At 41.2% G+C, this 10,326-nt stretch overlaps 1 protein-coding gene across 1 annotated transcript; it reads right to left on the reverse strand.

The window, feature by feature from the left end:
• Window positions 1-143: 143 nt before the first annotated feature.
• Window positions 144-10,023, reverse strand: ecd (ecdysoneless homolog (Drosophila)). The gene is made up of 14 exons (XM_010793413.1): window positions 9,840-10,023; window positions 9,483-9,712; window positions 9,279-9,396; window positions 9,054-9,141; window positions 8,616-8,794; window positions 8,002-8,194; window positions 7,681-7,809; window positions 7,430-7,555; window positions 7,192-7,277; window positions 6,976-7,079; window positions 6,197-6,455; window positions 5,883-5,950; window positions 5,594-5,805; window positions 144-1,535 (listed from the first exon to the last, which is right to left on the reverse strand). The coding sequence occupies exons 2-14, from the start codon at window positions 9,685-9,687 to the stop codon at window positions 1,299-1,301; spliced, it is 2,004 nt and encodes a 667-aa protein (XP_010791715.1). The 5' UTR covers window positions 9,688-9,712; window positions 9,840-10,023; the 3' UTR covers window positions 144-1,298.
• Between the last annotated feature and the right edge of the window lie 303 nt (window positions 10,024-10,326).

A 10,326-nucleotide genomic window follows, 5' to 3' on the forward strand; every position in this document is an offset into this window, starting at 1 on the left:
TAGAAATTGTCGGGATTTGCGTTTTTTACCCCCTTAATGTCTGACCAATGGTTGATCAGCATTTCCGAGCACATGACTTGTGTTCAAAGTGTATAGTCCGTTTGAGTTTTGCCCGTGTGAACGTGTCAACGCTGATAAACAACAACACCAAGTTCTTGATAGCGAACAGACTTTTTGACCGTACTGTATATGTGAAATAATTTATAAAACAGTATTTAAGATGAAAATATTTATTTGCCATGTTTGTCCTTGAATGATTCTGAGAAGGGGCCACTATAAGGAACGTGGACACAGACAGTTGAATATGCTATAACTTTTTTTAACTCAGATCCTTAGCTGAAATAATTTTTAACCAGAGGTTTGTTTGAAGAAGTTGCCCTTGAATGAATCTGACTGCTAAGGTCAGTCAGATGAAAAGGGATCAAGATAACAATCTAGTCTAGTTTACTCTTTAACTTATTACCAGAAGCTAAATAAGGACTTTGTTGAAACTCCAGAGAGAATCTGTATACATTTAATAAACTGAAATAAGACTTTATTTCCAAAAATATTTATTCTTATTTTTAACAACCAAATGTAAGTTCTTAAAAAAACACCAACGATACACACATTCCAACATTACACAGAGCAGCATGTATTATAAATCCTGTGTTAACATGAAAACGGTTCATTATAACTTGCTGACACAACATTTTTTATATTATGTATACGACAGAAAAGATTATTTTGTAACTAAATACTAGATGCATTCCTTTTGACACTGCCATAAACATGTTCCAATCATACATGATCGATGGCGGCATGCTATACAAAATGTGTATGCATATTTATAGCATGACTTGAACACCAATATGGACCAAACCAAAATAACAATATTGTATTAGCCTGACCAAAATTGCATTATGCAAATTGTCTGTCTATGTCTGTTTTTTATTTATGTATTGTGCACATGTATGATATTTTTGTGTACATTTTATACCAACTGTAAGCTACAAACAATCCAATCCAAACGTTTTTGTTAATGTTTCATAATAAAGGAAATTAACCCAACCCATTTATGATTTCTAAAGTATACATTTTCACAGTGTACACAATCATTTCAGTGAGAAATACCAAATGTAAACAGAAGTGTGTTGTTTACAATAAAAGCTTTACAGGACATCTTCGACTTCCATGAGTACTTTGCCAACAGATGTGTAATCAATGTGAATAAAGGTTTTAGCTAACAGCTTTAGGGGAAGCCTGGTAAACTGTGAATGCTGATCCTTCTTCCATGTTTAAGTACCTGAGTCTTTCCTTTACGAGGGGTCAGAGTTGGGGGGCAGGTGGATCCCCAGACTCTGCAGCAGGTTGGAGGCCGGCCCGGCGAGCCCGGCCTGGCAGCTGAGGGACTCCAGCAGGTTGGCGACCAGGTTCAGATCCACATCCAGAGGCTGGATCTCCTCCTCAGTCTCTTCCATACCTTCATGTGTTGGGAAACTGTCCGTGGCAGAGGGATGAGGGCCGCCATTGCCCAATTCTGCCTTGTTGTGATTCTGCAGAAAGGACAAAAACAGTAACACATGGAAAGACGTACATAAAAGGGATACACAAAAAGGCAACTGTTACAATTACCCAAAAATACGTAATGTAATAACTGTGACGACCCCTGCTTTACTGTCTCCTGTGGCGTGGGTATGGCCCTTTAATGTTCTCTCTGTTTGTGTCAGTACTGATTGAGGACACGTGGCTGCTGGTACCGGAGGATTGAAAGGCCTGAACCAGAGTTTCGATCTCTCTCTCCGCAGAGGACCTGTTCTGGGAGAGCAGCCACGTCGCTAATTCTTTCGTCTTGCCTTTTTGTTTGGCTTTGGTCACGTTGAGTTTTGAAAATAATAAATAAATAAAATAAACATCTTTCATATATATATTATTGTCCTTTCCACGCGTTTGTTATGGCTAAGGGCCATGACAGCTGGGAGCTCGTCCGCTTCCTTTATCTGTACTACTACAGCAACGGATAGGTAAGATTTGTGTTAGGAGTTGGTGCGGGTGTGTAAAGTTTGTTTGCGCATGCAGTTCGGCCGGTTTCTTTGTTTCGGCTCATTAGACCGCGTGTGGGAAGGAAATGTATATTTCAGATCATTGTTTGAGGATTGATTAAATTACTTTGTGAGGCTATTATTTGTTTTGTATTATATTTCGGGAGAGTGTTTGCCAGTTGTTCTTAGCCGTGGTCAGCCGTTTGTTTTTTTCCTCTCTCTTGTTGACACGTGTGGGTTTGTTGGTGCGTTGTATGTGGAGCAGTGCGGAGCTTTCCCTTTTAGGTTTTAGCGGCGGTTCCCTTGGGATTGTTGAGCTGGGTGTGTAGTGTTGCAGAGAAAGTGGTTGAAGCTTCGGCTTGGGAGCATGGCCGTGGTTTCAGTAGTGTTGCTAGCCTGCTAGTCGCTTTGCTGGGCCAGCGGTCTCCAGTGCATAAATACCCACCACAAGTAACTGCATGAAGACTAGGGAGGAGATTAGTCAGTGGGATGGTCAATAGTTAGTGGGGAAACTCCAATCAAAAAGTTAGTATTGTACCACTTTGTACGTATAATAAACGCTGTGGTGTCGGTCCGGTTTGTTTTTGTTTTCCTTCTCTCTGCTTAAAGGTCCGGTGTTGTGTTCCGGTGAGGGGTCGTTGTAATATAATATGGCTGACGTAGAGGCATTCATTAAAGCTCCGTCTCAGGAGTCTCTTGGCACTTTTTCAAAAGAGCAGCTGCCTTTGATTGCTGAATATTTCTCTGTGTCTATTGTCGGTGATAAGAGGATGAAAGAGAATATAAAAGACTATAGTGTCGACATTAAGGGAGACGGGAGTGTTTTCTGCAAAGAAAGAGGAGGTTTTGTTAAAACCTCTTTTTCAGGCTAGTGCACTTTCGTTTGAGCAGCAGAAAGAAGCAGTCCGCATATTCCTCCTTGAGTCTGGAACATAGCTTTAGCTATGTTAAAATAAAAGCTGCTGTTCTTAAAGCATATGAACTAGTGCCAGAGGCCTATCGTCAGCGTTTCAGGTCCTGTGAGGGAAAAAATGGCCAAACGTACGTGGAGATAGCGAGGGATTTGTCCACTCATTTGGGCGTTGGTTGATCTCTCTTGACATCATTTATTTTGATAATTCATGTGACCTCATGATTTGGGAGCAGTTTAGAAATGTTCTTCCTGATCGCATTGCAACATATGTCACTGAACGAAAGGTCACTTCTGCTTCTGAGGCAGCCGATGAGTTTGTGTTGCTCCATAAGAGTAATTTCAGAGAGCGTTCTGTGTTTCCCAGTGGTTTTGATGAGAGGTAATGGTTCTGCTGCTGTTTCGTCTGAGACACATTCAAAGCCAGCAGGTTTCTTGAACTCTGACTTTGGAAATGTGAATCACTGTAACTATTGTCATGAGGAAGGACATTGGAAGGCAGCATGTCCTGTTCTAGGGGCTAGGAACTGGAGAGTGAGAAGTGATGTTAGGCCTGCTGCATTCACTGCCCCGGTAAAACGCTGTTTTGGTTCTGAGGTGCCTACATTTCACTTCTGTAACCCCAATGTTTTGGCATCGTTTGCCCCTTTCATTAGAGATGGATTTGTTTCATTGGTCAATGGTGATGTGAAAGTTCCAATAAAAATCTTGAGGGACACCGGATCCTATGATTCCTTCGTCGTAAAATCTGTCTTGCCTTTGTCTGATGAGACTGACACTGGTTGTGTTCGGAGTCGTGGGATAGGATTGAAGGTTCAACCCGTTCCTGTTCACAGGGTTTATTTTGACTGTGACCTTGAGTGAAGTAGCTGTCGTGGTGAGTCCAGCTTTGCCTTTCATAGGGGTACATTTTGTGTTGGGTAATGGCTTGCAGAGTTTGGAATGGCACTCCTCCTGTACCTTTCGTCACTTGTGGTTTGGCTGTTTCTGTATCTGTGAAGATACCCAAGGTGGGTCCAGAGGTCACTTCGTACTGCAAGAGCGCATGTGTTGTGGCCGAATCAGTTCATGAGTTGTCTCTGGACAGCGGCTCTGCCATGGTCATGGGGGTCCCATCTCTGTCAGAGCCTTCCCTGTCTCTGTCTCGCAGTGGGGTTTTCCAGGGTCATTGCTGTGACCATTCTTTGCACAGGGGTTTTGAACATGTTTAGCCTGTTGCCGAGTTGAAGAGTGCTGCTGTTTCCCATTCTGCTGGGACCTGCCATGTGAACCGGGTTGTGTGTGAAGGTCTCCACCACCTGAGTAGGTGTCGTGTCGAGGTTGTGTTGCCTGGGGCAGATGCTCGGCATGAGCCGGAGTAGGGTCAGCCGTTTGAACGTTGGAAGATTTCTGGCTGTATGTGATTGGTAAAAGCTGGACTGGAACTATTGTGACTTTAATATATTGACTTTCATATTGTCTTATTAAATCTTTCTCGCTCTGCCCATCTTTTTAAAGTGTGCTTCTCAGGTACCTGGGTTACTAAAGATGTGGTTGGTTATTGAAGACGAGGATTTCTGTATGAAGGTCATATATCACAATTATGGTTCTTTAAGATAGGGTGCCAGGGTGTGTGACGGAAATATGACGCTGCGCTGTCAGTACGCTTCTCCATGTTTGTGATTGGTCGAATGCTCCCTTTCATGTGAACGCGCACCTAACTAGATAGGGCACGGCTGGCTTGAGCGATCCACTTGATAACCCGCGTCGTAGAACCGTTTAGGGAGAGCGCGTATGTTTTGGATTAGGCCAACTGGCTAACTCAAACATATCCAGGTTAGGTTGAACCAGCTTCGTAGTACAGGCCTCTGGCTGCTGGCACCGGAGGATTGAAAGGCCTAAGCCAGAGATTCGATCTCTCTCTCCGCAGAGGACCTGTTCTGGCAGAGCAGCCACGTCGCTAATTATTTTGTCTTTCATATATATATTATTGTCCTTTCCACACGTTTGTTATGGCTAAGAGCCAGGCCATGACATAACCAATACAGTTAATAAATATTACATTTAAATAAAGGACAATATACTACCATACACAAATTACATTTAAAACACAAGTCTCACACAATGGCCTCAATGCTTTCACTGTTTAAAATGTGCCATTCTCTTGTAAGCTGTTCTGTGATGTTCTTGCTTTAAATTTGCTGCTGTTAAATACCAACCACCTATGTGCCATATGTGCTAGATGTGCAATATATATAGATGCCGTTAATAACTGTGTAATATATACCTGGCTGCTAAATCCTAAGAACTGTTACAGGATGTGTATTTTTTTTAAATTATGTAACTTTTTATTTTGTATTATTGTTTGTAATATATCATAACTTAGTACTTTTTTTAAATGCATGTCACATATTTAACATATGTAACTTTAAGCCGTCTGTGGCTCTTTTTCCTGCTGTTACTACGCACATTTCCCCTCCGTGGGACTAATAAAGGTATTCTGATTCTGAGATACACATTTGTTTTCCGTGTTGGATGTAAATAAGTCATGTTACTTTAAAATTGCTATACCTGGAATATGTTACAGACTATACTTTCTGTAAAGGCAATAGTAATTGTTTCCCCAACAATACCCATAACTATTTAGAAGGATACTTATGGGGATATGTTTTATAAGATTTACCGTCACATTGAAGCTTTGTCCTATATTAGTTCCCATTAGTTCCTGATCCATTTGGTCCATGTATTTTCTGAGACCGTCCAAACTATCTGTCCCGTTCATCTGTGCGTGACCAGACGACCCGACTTCATCATCTTCATCATCATCCTCCTCCTCATCATCGTCGTCATCATCATCATCATCTAGATCATCTGAATCTAACTCATCTGTGGTTCCTATAAAGATTACAAAGAGTCAGAGAAAGATGTGGCATGTCGCTGCTCATTCTTTTTACTGTTACAGAACTACATACCTAGTAATCTGTCCAGTGCACTGGCCATGGAGTCAGGCTCAAAACTAAAAGGCTGCGTGGAACTGCTCCTGTGATACAAAATAAAAACAATGTAGAACCTTTAATGTAAGACTTTTGGTGGGACATTGAGCTTTGAGATATTTAGTGTGAATGCACAAACCTTGAAAATAAAATGATGCACGCGTTACATCCTACTATAATGTATACCTTGGTTAGATTAGCTGTACTTCAACATGTGTAGGCTGTGTTTCTCTCCAAATTACTATTCAATATTGTCAAAATCAATCAGGTGTTCCAGACAGATTCTTCCTCACCAGGGCAGTTCAGCCCCCTCATGCGACGACATGGCGTTGAGGAAGTTCTTCATCCCCTGACTGACTGCGACCAGGCTGTACCCGGCCTCCTCTTTCTCCTTGTCATCCTCCGCCTCCTTTCTCCTCTCCTCTGCCCCCCCGACATGCTGTGTCTGTTTGCTTGAAATTGATTTTTGGCTGCCAACATCAGCCCTGCCGCCACTCCTCTCCTCCAACATGCGCTCTAAATCCTGAGTTGTGATATCCAGCCAGCTGTCACCTGTAGATAGACGCAAACAGAAATAATGATGGGAATTACTTGAAAGGGAGAAATGCTAGAGAATGGAGGATGCATACCAAAAGAACAGAAACTAAAAAGGTAACTGGCAGGACGCAGAACAATCCCAGGTGGTAGAGACAATATCTATTTTCTTGCAATGTATTACTTTTTATAAGCCTGTCTTTATATTTAGTGAGCAAGTAAAGTTGAAAAAAGGAACATTTCCACAGGCATACCTTTCCAATAAGGCTTTATATTTCTATGTTCAGACATTTTGATACTTGACTTCTGCTGTCAGTGCTCAAGTTTAAGATACATTCAAGTTGATGTGCTATTAAAAGAGTGCCCTGTCCCACAATGTAAACAAAAGTGAAAGAGATGAAGCTTGAAAACACCATGATGACTTTGATCATCCTAAAAATGGTATGGCTTTTTAATTGGCTCTTGCTACACCCTCCCTACTTACAAACAAACTGAAAGGACAATATGACCTTGTTGTTAAGATAGATTGTTCACTCACTGTCCTCTGGGAGGAGCTGTGACTCTTGTTCCTTCATCTCCTCCAGGTTTAAAGGACTGCCGGTGTTCAGCAGCTGGAGAACCTCCTCACCCGGGGACAAAGTGCTGAGACAACACACACACACAATATGTACACTCAGACAGATATCATTCAGTGTTGCAGGCAGGCATATCCACACAGTGTTCATAAATATGGATGCAGAGCCACAGTCGTTACCTTGATTTAGACGCGACAGACTGTTTGAAGAAGTTTTCCGCAGATCTAGTCAGTTCTCTGTAATGAGCCGAACCGTCCATCTCTTCCTGCATTTCACAACAATGAAAGTGAACGTCAACAGTTAGAGACATGCGGAGTAGATTGCATATCTGTGATTTTTTTTGCCTAACTTAATACTCCAGGTGTGGTTCAGTTGCTACTCTTTTTCTGCCCTCAACATAAAAACGGTGTGACTTACCCGGAAGAAGCCATTTTTTTTCAGACTCTCCATGAAGCCTTTCCACTGAGGGTTACAGCTGACAGGAGCATCAGGCTCAGACGATGGCAGCATGCACTTAGAGCATAGGATCTCAAAGCCATGGGCCTGGGAGAAATAATCAGAAATATTAGAAAATAGAACACACAGTCCTTGTTGCATTCTACCAAAGGCCTAGTTTTATTTATCCAAAAACAGCTTGGAATAAAGAGGAAACAAATGTCATGGCTCACCAGTTTCATGCCGAGCTCATGTGCTTTGTAATGGGGGTCAGAGGGAGGAGTCAGGGTGAAGCCGCTCCTCCGGTCGGGGGTGAACTGTTGCTGCTGCAGCTGGGCGTACAGGCAGCGGGTGAATGTCACCTGAAATACATATTCATACAAGTGAAGTACAAGGTTAAACTTCGGGTGAAAGGTTTTCTAAGGTATTCCACAAAAGCTGAAACATACAGAGGAAAAACTCAAACAGTCACTATAGTACACAACATAGAGGCAGCATTTCAACATATTTGTCTTTCTTTTGACTCGAGTGCCACTATCATAAAGTGTGTTTACCGAGGTGAGGACTCTTGTGTGAGGAGGAAAGGTCTTGAAGCTTCGACACGCCTGCAGATCTATTGGATCCCGGAGGTAAAACGCCAACACTGCAGGAGCAATGAGGTCTGGTCGCTGCGCTAACACCATGGCGATACCTGAAGGTATGAAACAGTGGGCACGATGGAGGCTTCCTTCAATCTTCTCTGGGTACCTAAGGGAAGAGTAGAGGTTGGTTTACTTTATCATTTTCGATACATTACCAGTACGTGCTGATATGTTATTTTTATCCACCTACATACAATATTTATGAGGCCGTTAACAAGCTATTCTTATGCTTCTCCAAATGTTTTATCAAATGTGTAGGAAAAAACGTATGCAAAACTGATATAATTGAAACATATACAAAAATCTGAGCTAATATGATATGACCACAGGGAGCTAATGTTGCTATTTTCTTTTATAATGTACCTTATATTATTTTTTATAATTTTATCATATATGGCTCGTCTCATACAGACATGGATACTAAGAATTAGATCAGAGCATCTTAGTGGAAAGATTTAGGCGAACTGTAAATGACAATGAATTTGAAACACATTTGCGTAATAAAAATCAACTTTTAAGACTCTCACCCCTCTAATCGCTTCCTCAGGGCTGAACAGATCTTGGGGCTTGCCTGACAGACCTCTCGATGTGCGGTGAGCAGCGTTGTAGCTTCTGCCACCGTTGGTACTTTATCTCTGGAGACCCCCACTGGACTGGATTTGGAGGGAGAAGGCAGAATATGCAACCCTCCCCTATAGAGGAACACCTGCAAGAGAGATTAGTAACAATGAAAGCTTTTACCTTTTACTTCTGGCTACTTAAATTTAAGTCTTAAAAATCACAGGGGTTGTTCATTCATAATCCTGCTAAACAAAACATTTAAGTATCATAATTGTTTGTTTGCTTAAGAGCTTGTTTACTGCTATAATCCAATGTAAACAATTCAATTGTATTGCTTTTTGTGCTTAATGTATACAGTATTTGTCACATAATAAATGTATTTCCATCTCGTCTAGTTGACTCACTCTGTTTTCACTGGTGTCTGGATTCAGCCACTTCGGAAGATAATCTGCTGCTTCAATGAGGAGAAATTCTCCATCATTGTCTTCAACTCTTCACAAACAAACGTAAAAAAGACAAGAAAATAACAATATCAATTAATTTAGGTTGAAATACTGTAATATGGCAATCCAAAGATTTGGTTCTTTTTATTTAAATTTTAAAAAGAAAGACCACTTTTTAAATCACACCTGGCTGCAAGATCTGGGAAGGCCTCTGTGATTTGCTGCAGGAGATAAACAATAAACCACTCGTCCTCCACATTGTCCCCAAACTGAATGCTACCTCCAATGTGAGCAGGGACACCACCTGTCAATAGAAAGAAAATATATTAGTCTTTAGTGTAGGTATTTTTATTTGCCTCAGTTCCTTTCTAATGTTGACCAAAACGTTACCTTTCTCAGGATGATACTTGAGGTTGAATGACTGATGCTGCCAGATGTATTGTATCAGAAGTGGGGCAACCTTTGCTAAAATCTCCTCTACTAGCTGTGTGAGATGCTCTTCGGTCTGCTGTAAAGTTGAACCTTGTGGCTGGACCAGAAACAGTTTGTACTGAACCATATCCTCCTGAATCCCTCCTCTCTGAAGGGCTTCCATTGTATTCGTTTTTCAAAGACTGTGTCTAGATTTCAATAAAAAGTAAGCATGAAATATTATTAATTATTAACGGCTAAATAACAGCTACGTTAAACACAATGTATTCCTGTTGATATTCAGGACAATTTCTTGAAGATGTATGTCAACCTTACCTTGTTTTTATGTAAGATATATGTAGATGAGGTCCGGATAGATTTCTATATGGAAAACGTATTAAACTTGTGTCATTTCTACGTACGTTGCTCGCACGCCTTCTGCCACTGTTTAGGTCCCACCGCAAATTCTACTCGACTACGACAAATCGTGTGCCACATAATAGTTCCTACCTTATATATGACCAAACGTCGTTGTACTACAGAAACAAAAATAAATATACATCAAACAAAATGTACAACAACAATAAAACCGATTCCTAACAAATTAATAAAACATGAAGAATACATATAATGCAGGTTCTGAAGTTAGTCGACATACCATAATAAACCAACGACAAGCAGTTACATTTCAGGAACGCATTTACGTTGTCGACATGAATGCTGGGAATTGCAGTGAAAGTGCCAATGACCTAACGCCTATTAGTGGTAGTCCAAAATCCATTTCCCATGAGGCAGCGGGCTTACGGAACTGCGTATCCATGAC

This window comes from Notothenia coriiceps, unplaced genomic scaffold (assembly GCF_000735185.1).
Source record: "Notothenia coriiceps isolate Sejong01 unplaced genomic scaffold, NC01 NC01_scaffold00001922, whole genome shotgun sequence".
Classification (NCBI taxonomy): Eukaryota; Metazoa; Chordata; class Actinopteri; order Perciformes; family Nototheniidae; genus Notothenia; species Notothenia coriiceps.

Bases quoted from the DNA above. Each gene is read 5' to 3' on its own strand.
- ecd (XM_010793413.1), bottom strand. From the start codon at position 9,687: ATGGAAGCCCTTCAGAGAGGAGGGATTCAGGAGGATATGGTTCAGTAC. The intron at 7,278-7,429 runs GTAAGTCACACC...TGTGAAATGCAG, and splicing joins AAAAAAATGGCTTCTTCCGG to GAAGAGATGGACGGTTCGGC. The intron at 1,536-5,593 runs GTAAATCTTATA...TCCTTTCTGCAG, and splicing joins GACAAAGCTTCAATGTGACG to AATCACAACAAGGCAGAATT.